The sequence below is a fragment of the Harpia harpyja genome, chromosome 8, assembly GCF_026419915.1.
Source record: "Harpia harpyja isolate bHarHar1 chromosome 8, bHarHar1 primary haplotype, whole genome shotgun sequence".
Lineage (NCBI taxonomy): Eukaryota > Metazoa > Chordata > Aves > Accipitriformes > Accipitridae > Harpia > Harpia harpyja.
The window spans coordinates 31,483,207-31,509,595 of NC_068947.1; the positions used below are offsets into that span (position 1 = coordinate 31,483,207).

The 26,389-nt window shown below is 36.7% G+C and overlaps 1 protein-coding gene across 17 annotated transcripts in view; it reads left to right on the forward strand.

Annotated features, from left to right (window-relative positions):
• ROBO2 (roundabout guidance receptor 2) overlaps window positions 1-26,389 on the forward strand; it is a 959,254-nt gene that overhangs the window by 845,056 nt on the left and 87,809 nt on the right. For all 17 annotated transcript variants that reach the window (XM_052794396.1, XM_052794399.1, XM_052794400.1 and 14 more), the window contains 6 exons: window positions 3,240-3,364; window positions 7,947-8,118; window positions 14,489-14,694; window positions 18,766-18,847; window positions 19,557-19,722; window positions 21,413-21,579. In XM_052794396.1, the coding sequence (XP_052650356.1) occupies window positions 3,240-3,364; window positions 7,947-8,118; window positions 14,489-14,694; window positions 18,766-18,847; window positions 19,557-19,722; window positions 21,413-21,579 (918 nt within the window). The remainder of the gene's footprint in view (window positions 1-3,239; window positions 3,365-7,946; window positions 8,119-14,488; window positions 14,695-18,765; window positions 18,848-19,556; window positions 19,723-21,412; window positions 21,580-26,389) is intronic.

Below are 26,389 nucleotides of genomic sequence, written 5' to 3' on the forward strand. Positions count from 1 at the left end.
TTCATGCTCTTTAAAATTATGGTATTAAATTGTTTGGCTGAAGGAATTGGTTTTGTGCTCTAATTAACATAGTGACTAATAACAGTCAGGTCCTTGTGAGATCAAGAGATAATATTTAAATAAAAGCTCTGATTCCTTTATTTATTTTTATAGTGAATTTCTAGTAATTATGGCTGCAGAGAAAAGCTCGATAAGATATCCTTGCACAACCATACATCATTGTCTACTGGAGTCTTTAGAAAGTCTAAACTAGTAGCTATGAGGCCATGGATCTTCTGGTCACCTAGAATGGCAAATGCTGGAGAGGACTTGGTGTGTGGGAGGGAGAGAACAGACCAGCAGGATCAATCCATGTCATTTAGATTATCTGGACTGAGCTACAGCCTTAATTCCTGCTTCCTTTCCTTGTCTCTTTTTGCAAAAGAAAGGATCCTTCTTCTGCTCATAGGAAAGTGAGAGATGTTCAAAGTTAGGGATAGGTCAAAAAACTGTAAACTAGGTAGAAACTAAGATGTTTATGTCTCATTGTTCCTTGACTACCAAATTACCTTAATTTGGTGCTTGGAAAATCTGCTACAGCAACAAATTCGGTTCTATTACATCTGCTCAGAGCTTTGAATTATTGACTTACAGTACAGCCTTGTGTGTGTGAGAATGTTTCAGATGAACCCTTAAACTCACCTACCTTGCATTTGGTTACATGATTTGAAAGATAGGCTCATGGAAATGCCACGCCCCTCTTCCTTCTGTTGAGCTGCCTCAGAGCACTGTCTGCATAACATACGCCCAGTGCACCAAGCATGCCTACGAAGTGATGTTAGGTATCAATCATGCTTGGGTATGGTCTATGGGATGGTCTCCTGACACCAGGTTTTTAGCAGCACGATAGAAAGATTATGGTCTTGAGGCCACCCATAATACAGCATAGACATAGGACTCATGCACAGTTCCTGTCAAATGCAGATATAACACCTGAAGAGGTTAGAGGTTTTCTGCTCTCTGCTCTGCCTGAGGTTGCTTATTGATTCTAGATTAATATCCTGGGAAATGAACTTCAATGCTTGAGCAGCAAATACTGAACTAATTCAGTGGCCTTTATTAAGTGGGTTGTCAGAACTGTAGAGATACCTTAGTGTAAGGTATGCCTATAGGAATGGAGGTTTCTAATTCACAATTTAAAGATCTTTCTCTCTTTCCCTTCCCATATGATCGAATGGGTGCTGATTACCACATTACTGTTTTCTGACACCTGTAGGGATTGCATAAAGATATGCTAGGTAAAACAAGGTGAGGGAAAAACAAGTAACTTGCTGCAGTCCTGCACTTTAGGAATAGTACAGCATGAGTTCAGATCCTCCAGTATGTGTAGCAACACCTGTGTTCTTATAGAAACCTCAAAACATAAGGGTATAAATGGGCAGCAGCAGGGCACCTAGCCCTTCATCCCTGCCCTTTCAGAAGACTAACACCTGCTGAGGCCTGGGGAAGAGGTGGACAATTCTCTCTCCAGAGAGGCTGAAACCTATGTTTAGGATTGTGAGGCAGAAGGAAGACTCCTTGTGTTGTCCTCACCCTCTGCCTTCTAAATTGATGGTGATCCATGTTTATTAAGTGCTTTACAGTTCTTGTTTTAAGAGTGCATTATACTAGCGCTATTCAACTGTGCTCTTTAGACTCCTGCTGATCTGTAAAGCCTTGGGAAGTGCCTCATGAGATAACTGCAAAGTGTATTTCAAAAAAATCAGATTTGCATACATTTCTGTGCAGTTAGCAGATTTGCGTCTGTGTTGTCAGCAGGTGTAATCGGAAGCTGGGTCTTGATTGCTCTTCGTGCCTAATTAAATAGTTTGTAATTATAATGGTGAAAATATGGTTTTCTAAAACACTTAAATTCTGTTTACCTAAAAGCTTAGTGTTCCTAAACCATCCCTCTCCACAACCACCAAACCAGTAGTAGAATAGAAGAAAATGAATGTGGGGTGTTTTTTTACTATTTTATGCCGTTCTTCAGCCTGCCCCAAAAGATAGCTAATCTTTTGATGAGAATATTTGGAGATACTGCTTACATTTTTAAGATATGTCAAATAGTATAAATCCAGTTCCAGTGAATTCCAATGTTGAACCAAGACTGAAGGGTTTGCATGTCATGCATAGAAAAGTCATTTGCTTTATTACATCATGCTCAACATAGTCACCGATGTCAAGTTTTTTCTCTCAAGTCCTGCAACACTGCTTCTTCCTCACTTTCCTTCTGCACATTAACACCTTTTCTCTCCCTTCTTGTTCCCACCAAGCATTGACTCTATTCTCCATCAGTACCCCCTGACAAGTCAAACTACACCTCCCTTTTAGAAACTGTTCACTTCTGACTGTGCTTCCTGGTCCCCTATGTCTGAATACTGTTAATGCCATCTACTTGAAAACATAGACAGTCCTGGTTCTTCTTTCATATTTTAACTCCACTTTCTCCTTTTTTTCTTCTCCACGTCTCTTTCTGATCTCCTGGAATACCTATTCCTTCTTACTCACCACTCACTGCTGCCCACTAACTCTTCAACTCTTGCTTCTTTCTTGTCTTTACCCAAGCTGAAATCTGGATCTCCCAAGTTTATGTTGGTTTAGCAACTGTTCTTTTTACAGCAAGTCTTCCTTCCCACTCCATTCTTGCCACCACTACCCCTGAGAGAAGTGAATGAGGTCTTGAACTTCTGTCTTTCTACTGCCATCCAGACCTTCCTCTCCTTTCTCAATCATTTTTAAGTGTCTAGAGGGGCAGATTGAAAAAGGCGGTCCGTATTTCCTAATTCATACCTTGCAATACACAATAGTTCCAGCACAACAACAAGCTCTGTGAAGCGCAGAGGGTATGAGAGTGCTAATACCTGCCCAGATGAAAGGTAGAATACATCCAGAGCTGGCATCATAAACACCTGACTGCTGCTGCTTAGCATTTATTGTCATCAGAATTTACTCTAGCATGTATGGTTGTAATGTTTCTTTCCTTTTTTTTTTTTTTTCTCCCCACAGCTGGGGATATCACATACTGATATTGCTGCTCTTTTTGTTGCTGTTGTTGTTTTTGTTTATATATTAGTTCTGTCTATACTAATTAATGTTTCTGATGTTATGTCCTCTGGCATAAAACAAATCTCCATAAAGTTGTCTCTTTCCTTCAATATTCCTTATCTCCCCCTTGCAAAATATCCTAAATTTACACCATGTTTTTTCTTACATTGTAGCTCCCCCACAGTTTGTGGTGAGACCACGAGACCAGATTGTAGCCCAGGGTCGAACAGTGACATTTCCTTGTGAAACTAAAGGAAATCCCCAGCCAGCTGTTTTCTGGCAAAAAGAAGGAAGCCAGGTAAGTTATAAGCATCCTATAAGTCTTTCAAGCCTTTCTAAATAGTTGTATTGTTAAATTTTTAAGAAAATTATTTATATTACCTTTCACAAATTCTTTTAATCTTTCACAGGAATTTGTCTTTTAAACTATCACTGTTTTCTACTGACACTTTCTTTGCTGTTTTTTTTAAATATTAATACTGTGAAGAACTCAAAGGCCATTTAAGTTGGTGAAACTTGTGCTAGGTGCTGTATAAATGTATAGAAAGCAACAGTATATATCTTAAAGACTTTTCATTCTGAAGTCCCCAACAAACAGTGGATGAGACAAACAGTAGATATAAAAGGTATGACTCAATTTTTAACTAATCATCAGAGTCTAATTACAGTTCACAACCTGTCTAGACATGATCAAGCAGATATATATCTAGCAAGCTGATTTGCATTGGCATATTCTCATAGTGCATACAGATATAGGTTTTGAATACACAGATGCTTTCTTCAGTAAAATTGTCTCAGGAAATTTCTGAATCTGGTTTTGGAAATATTCCCTGATCCTTACTGTCATTTTTTGAAATAAAAATTTCTGATGTAGTAATCAATGTTGCCACCAGCCAATACTAACTTCTATAGCTTAATATTTGAATGTCATGCCATAACATTCTTTTACTGCTGTTGCTGTACTGGCATGATGTTACAGCAGAAGTCAGGCCTTCTCACTTTCAATGTGCGGTTCATGTTAGTATGTTAAATTTCAACACTGTAAACTGTGTTCTGTATTCTCTTTCACACCTGGAAAAAGATTAAAAGGGGCAAATGGATGCCCAAGGACAGTGCCTTCTTCAGCTCCCTGAGGAAGCCTGTCACGGCTACATCTGTCTATGGGTCTATACTATGTACCCTTCTCCATTGGCTAAATTAGTCTTTTCAGAGCCCTGTGCTACTTTTTCCCATACGGTGATATGTGAGATAACTCAAGTATCCACACTGTGTTGTACAGTGCACGTGTGTCTTTTGTCTAATCTGGAGGCATTGTGTGTACCAGCTCAGTTAAAATGTGAGATAAGAACTGAACCACAGATCTCCCGCTCTGCTCCACCTGCTTCTGCTTCACCTTCTCACAAGGTCAGATAACTGGTCCAGAATGACAGGACCAAGACTGACAGCATTTTGTGTTCTGTTGCATTGGTGGCTTACAAAGATGCAACACTGTTACTTTATGAGTGTTAGCTTGTATGAGTGTAAGCTTAATCTTCAGTGTGTTTCTTTCAGTGTATTATTTGGAGAACTTTAGATCTAGCCTCCATGGATCACATCCTGGAAAAGCACAGTATTGTGAGTCTCACTAAGGTGAAAATTGTTCCAAAGGGAAAGTAGAATAGCATATTGAAATTAAAGTAGGAAGTACTGATGTGCTAGCAAACATTTCAAAACCCTTCCTTGTAGAGCATTTTAATAACATGGTAATGTTTATGTAAAGTGAGCTTATAGTGTCACACTTGAATCTAATAAAGTGGACATCCATCATGCTGTAATAAAGAGAAGAGCTTCTAATTAAAGTAGGACATCATTTGCAGGATTAAAGTCATTTAGCGTAATTGAAAAGTGTTAATACTCTATGTTACCCTCTTCCATTGGTATCACTTCAAGGGTAAAAACATTTTAAGGTGAAAAAGCATTTTGTGTCTTTAATTGAATGTTATTACCTACTGATTGTACCATGTTGAAGCTGTTTAATTACAAACCTGGAAAATTAATTACTGTATTGAGAACCAGATCCCTGAGGGCTAGAATGGTCTTTTTTGGCAAATAAATGCAACATAAAAATGGATACCTACATGGTTTATAATCAAACCTTGAAACATAGCTCAATGTGATTCACTACACCCTCATGTTAACCTTAACTGAGCATCAGTGAAGTAAGACAGGTTAGCGTTACTGTCTCAATACACAACTTGCCAGATTTTGCAATGAGATGCCGTAGAATAGGTGAGTTTCCACATACTGTATATCATCATACAAATCTGGAGGACTGGCCAAATTACATGACTTTTCACCTTTGTGCGCCCAGCTATAAGTTGTTGCTTGGCTTTACAACACTTGCTTCTGCTTTTACTCAAGGAACTGTTTGCAGCACCACTGTTAGTGTTCAGAGTAATGTTATGTAGTCATCCTAGCCCACTCAAGTAATTGTAGGGCATTTTTCATTGTGAATCCATTTCTTGATCCTGTGTTTCTGAGTACAACCAGCTGGAAGGGAGGGGAGCTGTTCGCTCCTGAGTCATTTTTTGTGCCAGCTTGTGCATAAACAGCTGGTCCTTTGTACTTGGTAGCCTTTTCCCCAGAGCCTAACAGCTGCCCACCAATGAAATTCACCAGGGCAGGGCTTGTGTAGCCTTTAGACTCTCTGGATTAAATTCTTTCTTGAGATAAATTCAGTAGTATTATATCAGGGGTGACTCTGGTCCCCCTGTTTGCAACCCAGCATGCCACCGTTGTGCCCAGATGAGCAACCCGACAGCTAATTAAAACCAGTGAAATTGTAAAATCATTTAAAAAGGTGTTGTACTGTAATTTAGGGCAAGTCGTAATTCATAGTTATCTGGTCTTTGAAGAGAGGAGTTATCAGACTGATGAACTCCTCCCAATGTGTGGAATAGTCACTGGGATGTGGTACCTCTCCAGAACTGACAAGCCCATCCTGAAGATAAAAAGAAGGGTAGCCTCCCCTTTCTAATGCAGTGATAAAGAGGATTCTGGATCTTTTTCCTCTTAAGAATTAGGAGCTTGATCTTTGCACTGTCTTTTACATTGTGTTTCTTTTTACAAGTGATAAGTGGAGTCAAGCTCAGCCATATCAAAATTCTCTGCTTTCTCATAAAATTTAGTGGAGTTTTCGTAATACCCTCATTCGGTAGGTATCTGTGCCAGGCAGAAGTTATTCTGAAAGTATCAAGGCAATTTTTTGACACCCACTTAGCCCTGTAGCCTGAAATTGTTTCAGAATTTTCACACTTTTTTTCGTATTGGATCTGACATGTTTACTGGGTGCATATTGATTTTTGAGGAAAAATTTACTGTGATAAATTTCTTCAACATTGACATTGAAAGGGGTTAAGGGGAAAGACTGACCCTAAGGTGATAAGTAGCCTAGTAGGTTAATACAATTATAAGGATACTTGGAGTGTTGGATCTTATTTAAAGCATATCTATCTCCTTTTATAGCCAAAACCAGAGAGATAAAGGTGTGAGCTTCACTTCAAAGCAGAATTTTTTAAAATCCAAGTTTGTTGCTTGTCAGTTCCAAATCATTTTTTGTAAACCATTAAGGTCTACTGCAGAAGAAGCAGAGCTACAGAAAATTCATTTAATACCCTACTCTATACTTTAGATTTTCTATTTAGCCCATATAGACAAGCTTGAATGTTAGTAGGGAGCTGTCATTAGAAAGCACAGCAGAGCTATACAGAGCTGCAGTAATGACTGAAAGCTTATCACAGCATGGTAACAGCATTTTGGTATATTCCTGATACAAACAATTGTATTTTTCATAGAGTCTTGTTGAGTTGACATAAAAGCCAGACTCTATTTTCCTGGAATTAGTGTTGTTTAATTATTGTTTAATCTGTTTCCCTTTCTATCTCATTGGGCAATGCTGCTGACCTTTCTGTTTGCATTGCCTCCCTTTTCCTGTTCTTTTTTATTCACATCAAGAGCTGTGCCAAATGGTATAACTTTTTTCCTTGAAAACACAGCCCTCACCACTAAAACCTTTTCAGTCCTTTTCTGTATTATTGATTCATTCAGTCCTCCATCATATGCAAAGACTACTACATCCATTCCAGTTATTCTTATTGACATCTCTCTTTTCTCCAATCCAGCCCAAAGGCAAAAGCTAATCTCCCTGTTTTGTGCTAACTGATGTCTTATCCTACATGAAATTATTTTTTCTCTCTGATGATTTCCACATCAGATTTATACCCTTTCTCTTCACCCTCAAGGCTCCATGCTGCTTTTCTCCTTTGGTATACCTCAGTTTTAATTTCCTTTTACTTCTCCTTTAAGCTCTCATGCTCTGGCAGCTTTTCCTATTTTATGACCTGTTTGTATTTTCCTCCCAGCTTTTCTTCGGTGCCACACTCTTACTTTCTCCTTTGCCCAGAACATATTCACAGCCAAACAATATGCTCCCTCAACTCTCCAGGATTCAATTCTTTCTGTTAGTTTTCTAATGTTTACTGTAGTATTGTGTCCTCCTGGTTTGATAGCCAACTAAGTATATTATTACAATTATGTTCAGAATGAAAATGAATGTGTCACAAAGACAAATCACTCAAGTGTGATTGTTGGAAAATTTCTCCTCACCTGTACCCCCAGCCAGAACACACCACTGTGTGCTGTCAAAGGGCTGTTTCTAATTTAAACTGCAAGTTGCCCAAGGCAGGGAAAGCTAGCTCTATGTGTTCATAAAGTCATAACCACACTTACTTTTTCTTCTAGTTTATATATAGAACTTTTAAGGAAAAATCATCATCTCTCTAGCTGAGGGAAAAGTGGTGCTTTTGTGTTTTGAATTGATGTGAGATGAATTGTCTTTGCAGAATCTACTCTTCCCAAACCAGCCTCTCCAACCCAACAGCAGGTATTCAGTGTCACCAACCGGAGACCTCACTATTACCAACATTCAGCGGTCTGATGCAGGCTACTACATTTGTCAAGCACTGACGGTTGCTGGAAGCATTTTAGCAAAGGCTCAGCTGGAGGTTACTGATGGTAAGCTATAGAAATTCCTATTGTTTTTTTCTTGTCAAAAGTGTTTTAAAAGCAGTGTAAATAAAGGCATATGGGATCACATAATTCATACAAGTAAGCGGACAAGTTTCTACAGAAAATACAATGAAAAAGGGTCTCTGTGCAATTCTTTATGGTATCAAAAAGGCAAAAAGTTTGCCTTTTGCTTGCTTTCTGGAGGTTCCTTAACAATGCAAACAAGGGACAAACCAGCTTAGAATAGGGTTGGTGAGAAAGGAGGCTGCTCAGTTCACTAGAGCTAAGATAGGACTGCAAAAAAACATTGTGAAGAATGAATAGGTTTGTGATTAAAGCAATGAATTGGGGTGCAGAAAAATGGAGCTCAATTCCCACCAGTCTTCAATATTATCTTAGGCAGCTAGTTTGGGGATGTGTCCTTAGCTCAATTAAATCAACATTGTTGCCTTGAACTTAATGGAGTACTGTTGGTTTAGAACAGCTACAACATGTAGCCCTTTAGTCCCTCTGTGAATAAGGCACCTACCTCAGAGCTATGTTCTAAGAATTCCTCAGTATGGTTAGGTGTGAAAAGGGCCATGGAAAGACATAGGTAGAGAAGAGTTTTCAGGAAAGGAAAAACACTACAAGACGTGTCTTGATGCTTTCCATTTCAAAATTTTGGGTTTGAAATTTGTCCTGCCTTGAAGTTTACCTTACTCCATCTAAAAACATGAATCCTTTTCATATGTCAGGAATCCTGTTGATATCCTTCTTCATCCCACTGTGGATAGAAGGCAGTTTGCATCCTTTAATGTTAGTGAAGAAAACAACAGAATTCCTTTTATACTAGGAGATTGTGGCATTCCCCAGCATCATTATTCCTTATCTTAACTGACTCATTAAATATCTCCTGACAGACTTTGATGAATTTTTGCCATTAAAACTGTTGTTATATGCAGAGGTCTACTTTTACTGTTCCCTTAGAGACCTGCCTGCACCATGAAAGTTTGAAAAGATGTCTAATTCTGAATAATCTGGCTTTTCACAAGAGCATATTCATCACAAGTGACAGGTAGAGAGGTTCAGGCTCATATTATAGAGATTTGAGCATTAATTTGATGCCTTTTCTTTGTTTTCCACAAGCTGTCTATATTTTTATGACAAGGGGAGATAATTTCTGCCTTATCCTTGCATCTTTACAAGTAGTTTCTGGAGACTAAAGGCTAACCTTTACTCTGCAATCTCTTTATGTCCTCTCTTTCATGGTCTGTGACAAAATAATGCATTTTCATTCAATTCAAATTTAAATGTGGATTAAAAGGTCATTTAAAATTAATGGAAAGGCAGTATTTGTTAATATCTGTCCATAGTGCTGCCTGAGTCAGTGCCATGATGGTGATTGGAATAAATAGAACACACAAACATTGGCTAAGAGGACATTGAGCTGTTAAGGGTTGCACCTGCTGATGCTGTACAGATTTACTGCAACAGGGGCTGAGTCGATCAAATCAGGTTCAAGGATATTAGTGATAAGGAATTCTTCCTTTTGACAGACAAGGCCTGTGGTCTATCTTTATCTATTTCTTGTGTGTCGGAAGAAAATAATAAATCCTAATTGACCCCTTTGGAACTTCTGTTAGTTGATTTAACAAGTCAGCAGAAAGCTCACAACAGTGTCCCTGCTAAAATGCAAACACATCTACAATTAATTCTGATAAAAGGCGGTGTGCATTCCACATTGCTAGAGAAAGCATTAGCTGGTGGCTCTGCTGCTCAAGGAATGCAAGGCCTGCGTTCTTCAAATGCTTTCCAGAACCCACTGTCAGCATGATCATTATGAAATAATACAAGGTTGCTTTATAGAAATCCCATTTCATCCGTGAGTCAAAGGGCAGGTGAAGTTAGAAGAAAAGTGCTAAAACAATATTGTGGAACTGGGATTATATAAATAAATGTACCATTAGATCACAGATTTTTTTTTAATTGCTTTCAGTTAGGAAGTTAACCATAAATGTCTAAATAATCTCTTTTGGTTGATGCTGAGCAGAAGTTATGGAAGCTAATGTTTTTTTTTCAGTAGGGAAATCTAATTTAATGGTTTTAAAAATATAATAATAGATAAACACTGTGCATGCTAGCTATATACTTAAGCATTAGTGTTCTAGTTTTTGGCTGGTGATTTCAGTTTTACTTCATAGCCCAGAATTTTTCTGTTTGGTTAATGATTTAATAATAGTGGCGAGCCATCTTTTTCATTTTGAACACATTTTTGTTTGATCCAGAGTAATTTAGATCCAATTGAAGTTCCAATACAGAATGAAAACATATGTCATGTGCAGAAAAACAAGTGCTTAATTATACCATATATAGCAGTGTTTCAGTTGTTACATTTTTGCACTTACAAGTCTTTACTGGAAATATTTTTAACTCAAGTGTTCACATGAGAAGAGATTACTAGCTGTGATGAAATGTACTGAGTTGAGTGATAATTTTGCTGATTATGGACTGTGCTAAGAGCCTTCAGTGTATTTGAAATTCAAATCTCGTATTTTCTTGAAAGGCTATCATATAATCCGCTGTCTAACGCACATCTGGAAAAGCAAAATAATTTTAAAAATTGAGACAATCTTAGCAGTCCCTTGAAACTCAAGAAGTGAATATGCAGCTCACAGTCTTAAAATGACAGATCATGCAAATAAACCAAATGCTTCCATCTATGTCTGTGCTCAAGACAAAAAGAATAGTTTACAATTAGTAATTTGTTCCATAAATTTATCCATCATGCACAGAATATTTTGAAGAAGATCTCAATTTCTCCTTATCTAGTAATTATTAATGTTTATTAATAAAAATTTTGATCATTGCATGCTCAACTATAGGATCAGCCTACTTTGCCCAGTTTACCCAGCAGTTGCTGTTTAGGGTGAGTATTGGGATGGAGGAGCAAGCTTAACCTCCCACAGTGGATTTTTCTGGCAACATAAGAATGAACTGGTTTAGGATATTAAATTAATTAAAAAGATCATGTTTCTGGGCTTTTGAATGAAAGTGAAAGGCTGGACCTATAAGGATAATTCAGAACAGATTAAAAAACAACAGAAAAAAGAGATGGAGTTGGCAGCATACCTCAACATCACCCTCTCCACCGATTTGGAATAGACATTTAAGGCATTTTTTCCCAAACTCCTCTGCAATATTTTCACTATAGGTCTATTGAATATTCTGCGGTATGTATCTCTCAAATCCTCCTGGAAGAATTTAATATCACTCACAGTTTATGCATCTACAAATCTGCCCACCATGTTTCCTATCCCTCATCAAATGTATATTACATGTTTTATAGCAAGTGTGACAGTTTCAAACAGGAGAGATTCAGAACAACATCACAGCCTCCTGTGAAGCTCTTCCACAAAAAAAGGCAGAGGAAGGATTGGTCTCTGCTTTTCCACCTCTCAGGAGAGCACCCTGCCCTATCATAATAGTGTTCATCATGAGAATTTCGTGACTTGTGTCTAACTTTACCCATTAATTCACCAGGAAAACTTTTGAAATGTTGATTTTGGAAATGCCAAAGTAAAGACTTCATTTTGTTATTCTCTTATTTTAATTTCCTGTTGTAATTTGACCAAATTCCACCCAAATTTAAACATCATTTCAGTTAATCCAAATTGCATTTGTAGTGAATAAACTGTTCATTAACAAATATATTTTGTTCTTTTCCGACACTTTGCTCAAAATTTAATCTGCATTTTATCACAAAAGGAATCTTATAACTCTTCAGTTACCAGAATATGTGAGTATATGGTTGCTGGAAATAGTTTCAAAACGATTTTTTTAAATTAAATTAATTTTGAAATCAACTTCTCTTTTACTATGCGAATATATTTTAGCCACACAAAATGTCTCTGTGGAATAGAAATAAAAGTTTCCTGCTAGGATAAAACAATGTAAAATTTAAATAAAAAATAAAAATGTTGTAAAAGAAACTAACAAAACCCCCAACCTTTTTGTGGATATTTTTCATTATCTCTCTGTTCTTCAGAATGCTTATGATATATCTTTTTAAACCTCTAAGGGAGTTTTGGATCCTTACTAATGAGGAGACCTATCTAGTAGGAACACAAGTATGTATACACGTTTTAGAGATTTACAAGTCATAGTTGTGAAGACAATACAGTCGTTCACAGATCAGTGGAAACCCTAAGTGTTCATTTAACCTTTAGCCTTAGTGTCATGGAAACCTGTAGTGGTCTTTCACCCATAACACCCTTGAAAATGAAGATTCCTTCTGGCCAGGAGACTTTCAATTACACTATTGATCAGAGCTATTTAAAGGATTATGAGCTGCTCATTTGGGCTGTAAAAAACCTAATTACATGCCAAAGAACAATATCGGTAATGCAGTAGGTTTTGAAAATACCTACATTGCTACACATATGAAAGGCAATTAGATGCAGCAAATAACTGCAATGGAATCATTAACAACTTAAGAAATTCTTTTTCCTTAGTTTTTAGCTACCGAGAAAACTGGGATTTGCTGTTTTATGTTAAATTGAAAGGAAAATTTACACAGTTAAGTTTTCATTCTAATATACTACTCGTGCTGAAGGTATGCTGATAGTACATATGAGCTGAGATCAATTTTTATTTTACCAAATGGCTGAACTGTGTAGTCAGAAGGAACATTAATGAGATAAAAAATCTCATATCAAGGTGAAAATGCATTACATTTTCTCTTTTCTTGTAATATAGTGTTTTCTGTCATATCTCGGAGTCCAGTGGGTGATATTCCAGAATATCCAAAATAGCTTTCACATTCTGGTGTTAATAAATAATCTGTATTGGCTTTCTATTTTCAGTTTCAATTTCAATAAATGTGATAAACTCACACTCCAAGGTACTACTAATACTAATGATTCTATCCTTTGTGTATCTTGTTAACAAAAGAAGTTAGGTAGTATTTTTGCAACATTAACATTTCAGAAAGAATTATTTTAGGTATAAAATATACCACTAACATCTCCCTGATATTTTTTATTTGTTAAATAGCAAAATGAAAGCACTTTGGATCTGTTGAAGGTTCCAGAGGTTTGCATCTCAAACAGCTCAAATGCAACAGAAACCATATTGCTTCACAATAATTTATTTTCAGTTCATTGTTAGAGTCAGGTGTTGTGTATGGACTATAATGAAACAGATTCTCAGCTAGAATAAATGATTCAAACTCCATTGACATTGGTGCAGGCAGGCTAACTTAAACTGGTTTAGGAGCTAATCCTGCCTGTTACAATATTTAATACCAATCGTATAATTGTTCAGTTGTTCAAAGATTTAAAGCAGCAGTGTGGCTGGTAAAGATATCAAAATGAATTCTCAGTTCTGTTATACTGATTTTATGCAGGAGTCATAGCCTTGTTTATATTCAAGTATTTAACATTCATTTTGTATAAACACATTCTTTAGAAAAAAAGTTATATTTTGCTGCTTAACAGATGGCTCAGAGAATAGGTTCAACAGCCGAATTATTTATGGAAAATTGGTCTTTCAAGAAAAGCGAACATGAGCATTTTACCTCATCTTCAAGATATCCCACTGGTCATGGAATGGGGTTTATATGCAGCCATGCACTCAATCACTGGTTACAGAGTCCTTTAAGCAGTACTTCAAGCATACAAATGTAAATTAGTAGGGGAAAAAAATTAAAAGAGTTCATGGCTTTTAAAGGTGATGAAATTATTTGATAAGTAAGCTGTTAAATGGCTTGACTGAGTTTGAACTTTTCTCCACTGAAAAGAGTGGTACAGTCATTTAGATCACTCAGATTATGAAAATGTTTTGTATTACTGTTAGATACTTTTGCTGATGAAAACTTGCAAGTTGAGCATGAATGGGGGATGTGGCCGGTACCCATACTAGAATGGCTATGGTGTTTCACTTTGAACTTTAACAGATTTTCTCTTTAGGCCCTAAATCAGGTAAGCAATTAAACATGTTTTGATGTGACATTAAACATGTGCTTTAAGTGCTCTCCTAAATTGGAAGAAATAAGACATGTACCTCAATTCTTTTCTGCATCAAGGTCTTAATTTTTACCCAATCTTAATCACATGAGTCTGATGGTCTTTGCTAACAGAAGTTTATATATCTAGGTGTTATCTTGCAGTGGTCAAATAAAATTCTTAGGAAAATGCTTTTCAAATATACCAGTTAATTGTTAACATGTATCTGTGGGTCTTCCAGAAATAATGGTTTTATTATTCCAGAATAATGGTTAGCCTTTTAGAGGCTAACTTAAACTAGTCTCTTGAAATTGGTGCTGCGTCAGGGAAAGGGCTAACTGCAGCAGAAGATCGTTAAAGGTGTGGATGCCAACGCATGTGTCACTGTTTAGTCTTGACAGATAGGCCTCCGCCCATCATCCTCCAGGGGCCGGTCAATCAGACACTGGCAGTGGATGGGACAGCTTTGCTGAAGTGCAAGGCAACTGGTGACCCCCTTCCTGTCATCAGCTGGTTAAAAGAAGGATTCACTTTCCTGGGCAGAGACCCTCGAACATCCATACAGGATCAGGGGACGCTTCAGATTAAAACTCTGCGGGTGAGTAGCAATAACAAAACAAGTGCTACAAGTGGTACATGGCTACTCCTGAGCTGTTGATATGCCTCAAGCAGCTCTGCTGTCTTGCTGAATGTTGTCTTCAAAATTAACTTAGTTGTCTCTTTTACTATGAAATTCTCACTAAGTTCACATCCTATTTCATTCTTTAACATTGTGTAGGGAAGGGGGGGGTGCGTGGAAGGAAGAGCCAAACTAACATCAGATATTTCTATTAGAATTCCCTAAACATAGAACTGTATTTAAAATCTTACTTATGGTGCAATAAAACACGAGTTGGGGATGGACAGACATGAAAAGGACAGGCCTTCCTTATCTTTTCAGTCGGTCTTATCATGAAGCCATTGGCCTGTTGTCTCTGCTAAAACTTAGAGCAGTTCATTTTCAACACCTGATCGTAATTTTGCAAGAAGCTACTGTGCTCACAAGTGATTCTGGAGTTCATCAGGGTTTGGCCATGCACTTTCTCCATCAGTGAGTCTTGGCAGTCTTGAGCTGGCTGATTTATTCCAGTGTTATGCTTGCTAGAGATGTTCCATCATGCTGCGGATGGGAGAAGACAACTAATACTGTAACATACATGCAGTCATATGCAGAGAGATTTCTATTCAAAATCAAACGCCTATCATAATATTTACGTTTTGACACAAGATAATACAATATCTTAAAAGTACAAAGAAATCTTATAATATTTCACATAGCATAATGTCAGATTTTGGTGTTAAACATTGCATTGCTAATCTTTGTTTGGGCTTTTAATTTTTCCCTGCTCAAAGGTAAAAATGTGCATTTGATTGTGTACACATGAACAAGCATGTATATGGAAAAATAGTAACGTAAATGTAATTATTTGTCAAGAACGTGAAGGCAATTTCAGAAACCATTTAATTTCATCAGCAGTAATTTCTGCACTTAGCTTTGCCATCCAAAAAAATGTCAATAAACGTAGCTACTGAGGACAAGACATAAAGAGCAGTTTTGTTTTCTGATACCATCTCATCAGTGATTGTAGATGAATTGTTAACTTCCTTGGAACAAAATGGAATTTATTAAAAAATTTATGCTAGCTTTCCTTGAGTAAACAATTTATCCTTCCTCCCTGGGCTGAAGGCAGGTTTAGGCCATGAAGGTTAATGCATTTTTCCTGTAGAGCTGGATTAAAGAGTGCGCTTGAATAGTCAAGATTCCCCAGTAGTGTTAGAAAGCAGCAATTAAAGGTGGAAGCTTAGTGATTTCAAACAAACTTTCAGGCATCGATGATGGGCTTCTGTGGAGTGTCCATGAGGCAGAAGCTCCTGGGATACCTGTCTGCATGCAGCTATGCAAACAATGAAATTGGTTCTGAATCATGCCAGTGCATTAATCTCACTGTTAGAGGCACAAGGTCTGTAAATGAAAGGGAAAAAAAAATTGCTTGCAAGGGGAGAAGAAAACAGTATTAGTAGTGAGTGTGGTTTTGAAAGACATGAAGCTTTTATTGATCCTTAAGTGGCTCATTCACTAGTAACCAATTTTCCTTAAATGCTCAGAAAGACATTTTTTATAAACCCCTCCATTGCAGTAGTGTGCACTGTTTGACTCAGACTTAAGAATAAAATACACACACAACCATAAAAATAGGATTTCTCCTGTACCTTGCACTTTTTATGAATTAAATATGTATTTAAATTTGGAATGTTTAACTTTTCTCTCAGGTCTACCTGAGCAAGGACTAGCAACACTTCCTAAGCAAAAAATGGCCACGAAATACATCCAAGTACACTTACATACCCAAGTTCAAAACAAATTAATATTTATCACCCACATGTCCTCAGCCTTCTCCTCCTGTCACAAATAATAATCACTATTGCAATCATAAAATATTTCAAGATATGGGTAAAGATGAGCCACTACTATTTAAATCTTTAGGACCATCCTCTTCTGCTATTTAACTCTCTTTTTATGTGTAAATCAAATTATTTAGGAGTCTGCAGCAGTCACAGTAAACCATGAGCCACAGTCACGTACATGAACATAGAATTTTTTCTGATGACCCAATCTTCCCAGTTGCCCTGAGGAAGACAACTAAAAACTCATATACGTCACTCAGTACCCTTTCAGACAGGTCAACACTGACAGAAAACTCCCTTCTTCTCCGTAGAAGCGTACCACACCAGATTTAGACACCTGCATTAATTAAGGAAGAAAACTGTTTATTTTACTGAATAGCAAAGATTTTCCATTCGCCGCCCCTGTTGTTTTTTCCATAGCACAAAAAAAGTATAAATAATTGAATTATCAATACACTATGTCTGTATCTAATCCATCCACAGTCTGGAAGTTAGATAATTCACCATAACTTGCAAGAGGCAGCATATCTCCAGCTTGCTTTATACGTTGAGTTTGCCTTCTGCCAGTTACTCTGTTGTGTATACCACATAATTCATTGAGTATGCCATACACCATCTGTCACAGTAGTACACAAATGAAACTGAGAACCATAGCCTTGAGAAATATTCTCCATTATCACATAATGAAGAATTATATATTTAATAAAAGCTCAGAAGAAGCAAAATAAAACACTTCAGAATGCTATAAGGCATTCTCCTCTGGAAAATCTGTCTCCTTTCAAGAGTCTTTCTCATTTCATTAGCAGTACCTCTGTATTTTGAGTCTGAGACATTTTCAGAGGGGTTTAATTATTGCTTGTATTTCATGGAAAAAACATCTCCTAAAATGCAAGTTATGCTCATTCAGACAATTGAACAGGCATTAATCAGTTGCTTCCTGCCCCTAAGAATGGTACACTGCAGTCCCAGTGTATCTGAAGAAAATACCAACAAAATTAAAACATGACAAAGTTAAAAATCAATTAAATTATATATCAACAAGTAATCTAAAGAGCATCTCACTTATTTGGCTTGATATTCTTCTTGAGGAGTGAGGTATAAGCACATTTGCTATAGTGCCAATCTGTATTTAGCAGAAAACCCATTACAATTCCTTAAAGTCCAATAAACCTTCTTGGATGCAGTCCTATTTCTGTCAAGTCATCTGATAGTGAATATAATTCTTCTCTTTTATCACTAGAGTCAGCACTGTCCCTCTTCTGCTTCCATCTCCAGATTACCATGCTTTATACATAATGGTAGGAGGGCTGCTCTGTAAAGTTACAAAGCAAAGTGTGCTTTGTAAAGTTACCATTTTCCATCCACCCCTGCAGTCTTCACTGGATCCTGTCTCAGAAATCTTTACTTTAAATTTAAGTAAGGAATAGCAAAACACTTGGCAAATTTTCCAGTAGGACAATTTATACAGCAAAGAAATTAATATTGACAATATAATTCAAAACAGTTTCCCCAAATAAATTTGAAATATATGAACTGACAAGGGAATCACAGTGGTTTTATACAAATGTATTTTTTTTGCTACCAAATGCCTTGCAAGCCTGAAATAAAATCCCATGTGAAACAGAAGAAAGGTAAGCATGTTGTAGGATTTGATTTAATTTTGCCACTTGAGAATTGCTTGGAGGACTGTCTGTGTAGAGAGAACCACTGTAAAGTCTCAGCAACAGTATTTTAATGTGTGATGGCCTGTATAGAAATGACTTCATCTGTCATAAGAGTCTAAGATGATTTAACAGCCTTCTTGGCACTGGAAACTGTATGTCTGGGTCATCATGGGATAATCAACAGTGAGATTTTTATCCTCTAAGAAGTTAATTGTTGTTATATTGTTACCTAATTTCACCTCTATTTGTTGTAACCAATACGAAGATTGATACTGTCTAAAACATCCATTCTATAGCACTTACATGCTGTACTGGTACCATTAACAATACGAAAATTAGAATTAGAAAAGTATTAGAAGCAAATAATCTTATTACAGTTCTCTAAAAGTAAGCCACCATTAAACAATTGTTTGAAAATGGCCAGTGCCCTCTAGTCTGGTGTAAAATGTAGGCTAAGTCCTTCTTACCAAGAAACATTTAGAAAAAGAAAATTAGTATAAACTCAGTCAGCTGATTCTAAAAAGTTGTTAAAACTGCCCTTAACTGGTTTTTATGTCTAGCTGTCCGATACTGGGACTTACACTTGCGTTGCTACAAGTTCCAGTGGAGAGACATCTTGGAGTGCTGTGCTGGAGGTGACAGGTAAGCGATGTCCAGGGGCTGTTCTTCAGTTGGCACAAAATGAATGTGTAGACTATGTTAGAGCAGTCTGAGTCAAATAATCTGTTCTAGAAATTCTGGGATTGAGATGGAGAAGTTTTAGGTAGGAAGACTGGGTTCCTTCACACACCTTGTATTTCATTGCTATTATCTTTAATTGCCCATTGACATTGCAACAATTTGTATTTGTCTCCACTGACACAGGTATGCTATAACTCTTCTAAATAGGAGTATTAATAAACTATGGGTTTGTCCAGTAATTGGCTTGGGCAAGGAAACTATTATGCCTACATAGAGGCCTATCAAAGTCCACTGTGCTCTCTGTGAGTACTGGAGTTTATCTGGATATAGGAACTTTCTCAGCCTTCTAGTAACTGAGGTTTTGGTATTTTATGTAAATTTCAGCAAAGCTGGGCTTTTTTGTTATTCTTCCTTTTCTTTTTTTATATATTTATATATAACCTTTTGAGTTTTGTGGGTTTTTTATTTCAGTATATACCTAAAGAATGATAGCTCTTCATCCAAAAATGTGTGTGGTTGTGCAATTGTTGACTTAGTTCTTTACAGATTAAGAACATTGGTTATGCTGATTTTGCAGATGTTTGGCATATTTTTCCTTTTAATCTTCTACTTTGATCAAATTTATACAATCAAGAATAAAAAGTAATTGTTTTGTATTTGCCCCTCACAGAATCCGGTGGAGCAACAGTCAGTAAAAATTATGATATAAATGACCTCCCTGGGCCACCATCCAAACCTCAGGTCACTGATGTTACTAAGAACAGTGTCACCCTGTCCTGGCAGCCAGGGACCCCTGGAAGCCTACCAGCTAGTGCATATATCATTGAGGCTTTTAGGTATGTGAATTATTCCACTTTTAATCTCCTTCCTTTCTAATTTTGCTTGAATCCTGGTACCAGCTGTTTTGCTGGTGTTGTGGTGTTCTTTTAGACTCTACACATATCATTAGAAGTCCATTAAAAGACTCAACTCCTGTGGCAGGCATTGATTCTTACTTTTCAAATTGATTTTTTCTTTTTAATTTGTCACTTTTTTCTAAGTGATTAATTAGAGGAACATCTAACTATTTCTTCAGGTCAACAGGAATATAACAGGACAATACAGTCATTATTTGTTACTTTTCCCTTAGCATTGATGATCAGTGAGTTTCCTGTGGGAATACTGCAGGTCAAATCTTTTGGGCCAGTGTTATCTTGACTATCAGAGTACAAATAATCTGAAAATAAATGGATAATCCTGAAGCCTCTCTGCATACTTGAATTCCTGTTCTTGTTAAAGCAGCACATATTAAAGAGTCAAAGCACTTAAAACTTCTATTTTTTACTGTTTTAGGTACATTAAAACTTTTAACTGAAAAGGCTAGTGTTGATAATTTAGGATTTCATACTGCAGCCTGAGGCTGAAGAGAATGCACTTGCTCCCTTCCACACAGCAGCAATTAATACATGGTATGAAAGAACTCCTGGGCTCCAATTCAGAAAGTTTGTTTAAGCATGGGCCATACCTCTCACATGTATCAGTAATATACCCTTTGGCTTAAAAATGTGCACATTCTTAAATGTTTTCCTTAATCAAGATGTTCAACAAATGACAAATAATTTAGTTCATCTTTTAATTAAAATTCATGCAAATTTAAGAAGTTATAGCAATAATGCTTCACCCTGCTATGTTAATATGCAAAGAACATTACTGTATGTGCAGATTGTGGATTTTGTTCTGGAACTTATCCTTTATGCATTACATGACTGAAACAATTGAAACATGAAACTCGTAGCTCTCCAGTTTCTTTTTCCTTTTAATATATTTAGATTTTTTTTTTAATCAATGCTATACAACAAAGCACAATAAGATAAAATTTTCTCTTTAAACTTTTGTGATACTTCACCCCAGATAAGCTTTAATGGCATCCCATCAATAGCTTTAACAAAAGCCAGGCATTTTCATTAAAAGCTATTTTAACAGTCACACTTGAAATCTCTTCATACAGTGGATTGTAATCTAATTATAATAATGTCCAATGGAAAATGTAGTGACAGAAAAAGTATTCATATGCTTTCCTTCATTTACAAGCATGTTTTCAGCAGGTTTTTCTGTAACTTTGAGTATGAATATAGTTCAAGGAGAATACTTTTCTTCCAATGACAATTTATTGACATAATTTACTTAGCAGTATATAAAATTACTCTTTTAACAGGATTTTCTTTTCTAAGGTTTATGTTCAAGAGTGGTCTATTTATCATTCAAATTTACTTTACAGCTTTCCACACTTTCCTTTTGTAGGTATTTATTTTGGAGAGATAGCAAAAGCTTTTGCTGCTGCTGAAAGGAGAAATACTTTTGACAGCTGTGGGGGTTTTTTTATCCCATCTTGATGAGTTAACTGAAACAAATATTTTTATTTTTTACCTTGCTTTTACTACTTTTTCCTGTACTTAGACTTTATATAGGGTTACAAAACCAGGTCCTTTCACTTCTTTATTTTTCTCTTGCATTAGTCTATAATCTTCAACCCTCTTCTCGTTGCAGTCAATCTGTGAGCAATAGTTGGCAAACGGTGGCTAACCATGTGAAGACCACTCTCTACACTGTGAGAGGACTGCGCCCCAATACAATCTACCTGTTTATGGTGAGAGCTATCAATTCACAAGGTCTGAGTGATCCCAGCCCTATGTCAGATCCTGTCCGAACACAAGGTAATAGTATTTATTAAGGCTTACATGCTTGAGCTAAAATAGAAAGAAGGAACTGAGAGTTGACCAATAGGTCAGTGTGGCCATTTGGCTTTAGCACTCTGACTGAAAGAATCATGAATTGAGCTTAACAAATAAAGATAAAAAATAGTCCAATGTTTTCTGTATCAATCTGGAGCTTAGAAGAGATAGGTTAGCTCTTTAATCCTTTCTACATTGTAGACCTTTTGGTTTGCAGTTCACTTAGACTGGGTGTGCTCCTTGATGCCTGGTTTCTATTGAAAGTAATGTGGGTTACCCAAGCTTTTCAGAAAAGTGCTCTGAATACATGCTCTCCTCAATACGTTTTCTTGCCATTTCCTTACTACTTCTCCATTATTATAATAGGGATATACTATAGTAACAAGTGCTTATGAGAGACAGACACCATGTTTAGCACTAGTTTTAATCAAAAGAACTGCACAAAATATTTGTAGTGTGTTGATTAATCTGGTCCAACATTTAGGCAGAGAATTCACATAAAGTAAGGCATCTACATGCTAAGAATATTTTGAAGTTATTCTAGAGAAAAGTATGGGTCTTCTATTTACATACCTAGATTTCTGAATTCTTTATATTAATCAATGGCATAAACCAAGAGGGAAGGCTGAAGTGAATCCCTCATTTATAGGGTGGTGATATAATTGATAGCTGTGATCCTCCATTGCTATTAAATTGACTGTTGAATTCTGTTCACATTACATCAAACTCTAATGGTGTATAACTGCCATAAACAAATTTCTCTTCACAGCATGGATTTTTTTGGCTTTGACAACACATTGCTCGAACACTTCATTCAAGAGTGTAGTTCTGTGTTAAACAGGTTGGAATGCAGGAATTAATAATTTTTTGGAATCATAGGGTTTTTGAGTCCAAAGTCATAGCTTCTCTCACAGTTAATTTAGAATGAGATCCTCTGTTTATGGAAGTTATAAAAGTGTCCGTGGATAGTGCATCCTGTGTCAGCCTCCTGCATGTGTAAGTGGTTTAGATCCTTTGCTGGTCCTAAATGGAAAGAGAGAAACAAGAGTAGGGTGGTATTTTTTTATCACGTAACTGTCACAACCAGCCTCTCTGATCCCAGTCTATTCCGGAATAAATCTGTCCTTAATAATTATCCCCTCAAAATAGTAGTCATTGCTGTAAAAGAAGAAACAGAGCTGCTTTCCAAAAAGCTGAAGGAGTGAGTTGGGCAGGGATTTCATGGCTTGACTATCCATGGAGTATCACAAGTTTTCTTCTCTTTCTTACTCTCCCATTATTATAGGGTGACTCATGCTTTTCACTGCACCAGCCTTTTAGTCTGCATAACTTATCACCTGGTTAAAAAAACAACTTTGTTTGGCATTTGAGTGTCAAGTATAGACTTTTTATCTGACATACTGACAAGCAATTTGATTTCAGTAAAAACATGTCTTTTAATTAGCTACAGCATGTGTTGCAGCTTCCATTTCCAGAAGCTGTTTAGCAGTCAAACACACTGAGACATGTACAGGATTTATAGCTTCTTTGCAAGCCTGCAGTTTAATAGAATTAAATCATAAAATCAATTGAAAATTAACATAATGTTTTGATGTGATTTCTAATTATGCCTGAATTCAATTCAGGCTCACAGAAGAAGCTGACACACAGTAGAAAGCCTATTCACAGTGGTCATGGAGGAAGAAAAAAGCAGCTATTACAGTGCTATATAGTATTAATTTGCAACAGGTGGCTGTGGTAGCTTTAATAGCTGAGCCTTTAATTTCCTGGTGTTAATTACAACAAATACTAGTAATAGGATTTTATGCATATTGTCAGCAGTGGACTGCAAGCAGACAATCAGGCACTTTCAGAAGGTTTACCTTATATGACTCGCATCAAATAAGCACAGAGAAATCAGTAATTACTCTAAGAAAGGAGTTGATTTCTTGTTTGGATTATTAACAGACCAAGCCACATATTAAGAAACACTTTAAAGAAACTATATATAATCCTATCCCTGGAATTTAAATTACTAGCAACTAATAGCAAGTTCAATGGAAGCCGATAAAAGAGAGGTTAGAGAAAATATATAACCAATTTAATTTTAGAGACCTCTTAATTGTGATCAGAACATAGCTTCTTGAGCCAGTTTTGCTTGAGTCATGATTTTATTTTTCTAGTATTTGACAATATCCTTATAGATAGATCAACTGTTTTTTCCACCAGGAGTCTCCTAGTAATGTGGAAATGACATTACAAGACATTACACTGTAAGCATCACATATGCATATGTTTTCAAGTGTACATACGAGAAAACAGAATTCCACATGTACATCTTGATACTCATTTCTTACTGTTATCAGCCCATGTTATTCCCTTACTTCTGAACATATGTCCCGTTAAAATGATGAAATGCAGTTCATACAAACACACTATGTAGAAGTGTCTTTTCTCCTGAGGAAATATAGGTACTTTGTTGGTTATATACCACAGGATGACTTAACCTAAAATATAGCCATGGGTAGCTGTAGGTATTTTGTACCAAGGCTCATAGCTTTTTGTGGATAGCAGCATAAATTATCGTCCTGTAAACCAGTCTGAGTTGCTGTCTTACAGATTTATTTTATTATATCTTTCTGTTTCTTGGTCACTTTGAATAGTCATAATTTGCTAGGCAAGCTCCTTCAGTGACATCCATAGTTGGATTATATTCCCTCTGGAGATCCTTGGAGCCATTTGCATTAGAAGCCTGTGGCAATATTGTTTATTGGTGGCTCAGAACCCATAACAATCCAGAATTATAAAGCTGAAATATTGATGATCAAAAACTACTTTCTTTCAAAGTCTGGAGGCATGTGATTCAAACTCATTTGTTATATTTAAATGTTTCATTTTTAAGAGCACTATTATTTCTTCTTAATAATATTTAGAAAATAAAAAGAAATCACATGCTGCACACTCCCATATCTAAGACCATGTTACAGACGCTCACACAATCAAATCCAACAGGTGTTAAAACTCAGATTTATTCTTCAGTGATAAAGTTAGTTAGAACTCCGATAACATTTGTGAACCAGAGGTTCAATGATGTAAGGGGAATTAGTACTACACAGCTGACTTAAGAATTCTTAAGGTTTAGAAATGACGACTCAAAATGCACATATCACTCACCTAAAAGATGAGGGCTCTCAACCTGCAGGAGTTACCTAGGGCAGCGTCCCCACCCAAGGGGAGAGTCCCCGACTGCAGACCTGCTGCTCCAAGGAGGACTGGCTCAAAATGTCCTCCAGCGGGGCCCCATTTATACCCTTGTTGAATCTGATCTGTGGTCATTTTAATCCCCATTGGCCAAAAGGTCAACACTTCCAGGTACTTGATGTGTGTTGGATTGGTCAGTTTGGCTTTCAACCCGCGGCCTCTAGGGTTTGGGTTTTTTCTCCTCTCTCCCTGCCCGGAGAAGTTTCACTTCCTGTTGGGGTGGGTGTACCTGCCACAGACCATCAGAGAGGGAAAAAAACCTTTTATGTATGTATTCTCTTCCAAAAGACATGATGTTGACCCAGAAAGAAGGAAAGTGTCTTTTGCTAGTGAATGCCATGGGAAAACCAAGCAGAATTCACAGATGTCTAGACAGGCATGACCATAATGTATATCAGGCCTTTTTGGATATAACCTGTGCTTGTGTTCCAAATCACCTCTTCTGGAAAAATTACAAGCAAATTCCAGCAGAAATAATCAGTATATGTATTTCTAACAGGCATTATGTAATCCACATAGACAACTGACATAGTAAGGGCATCTGTAACTGTTGACCAGGAACAGCATTGTAAGATCCTTGAAGGATCCATTGAAGCGATCCAGACTTCACTGGCTCCTAGAAAGTACTTTCATTTCTGTCTAAGTTGAAGGGAAGGGATGTGCTATAGTGATATATTAGCTAGGTGATAGCTGTAGCCCAACATTCTGCTTTTGGCGCAATGTAGCAGAAAATGATGATTTCCAGGAACTATCACTAAAAAGACACATTGCACATCTTCTCCATTTTCTGACACATATTTTGTGTTTGCAGTTCCTATTTAGCAAAGGTAATACAGCTTCATTCAGTTTAACACAATGGCACAAACCAAATGTGGTCCCTAAGGACTAGGTACTAGGGCCACAATTGGTGCCAGATATGGAGTCACAGTTTTCCATAGATGTATATTAAGTGATCAAATTCCTTCAGATTTTGACTAGAAGAAATAATTTCCCCACACACTTTGAAGGAATCTTTGACATAATCCTGAAGAGAAAATTTTTGTGGTAGAGTGTTTTTGTTGGCCTTTTATTAGATCAGAATCGGTTTGGCTTCATAAATAAATTCTTTTTTCATATTTTCACTAGATTTCATTATCTCTATCTGTAAAGGGAAAATTTGCTTTGCAGAAGAAAATGTTATTTTTAGTGTTTGGTTTCTTGTGTGCGTGGTGTGTGGGAAGGGGAAGCTTAGTGAAAGTTTGGAAACATATAATGACAATGTCATGTATGCTCTAAGAAAATTAAAAAAAAAAAACAACTGTTCATCTTCTTCAATTATACTAACCAATTTGGTTCCAGACCTCTGGGCAACGATATTATTATCTGAGTATTTTGGAAATAGTGAATATTGCATGTCTGTTATCACTTACCAGATCTGAGAAAACTTTGCCATCGAGTCTGAATACTTATTTAAAAATCTTTATATTTCATTATTTCCTAAGCAGCTAAAGGTGAATGGTTTGTTTGCATTACTTGATATACTTTGGAGCTCATATTTAAACCTTAGTACTCT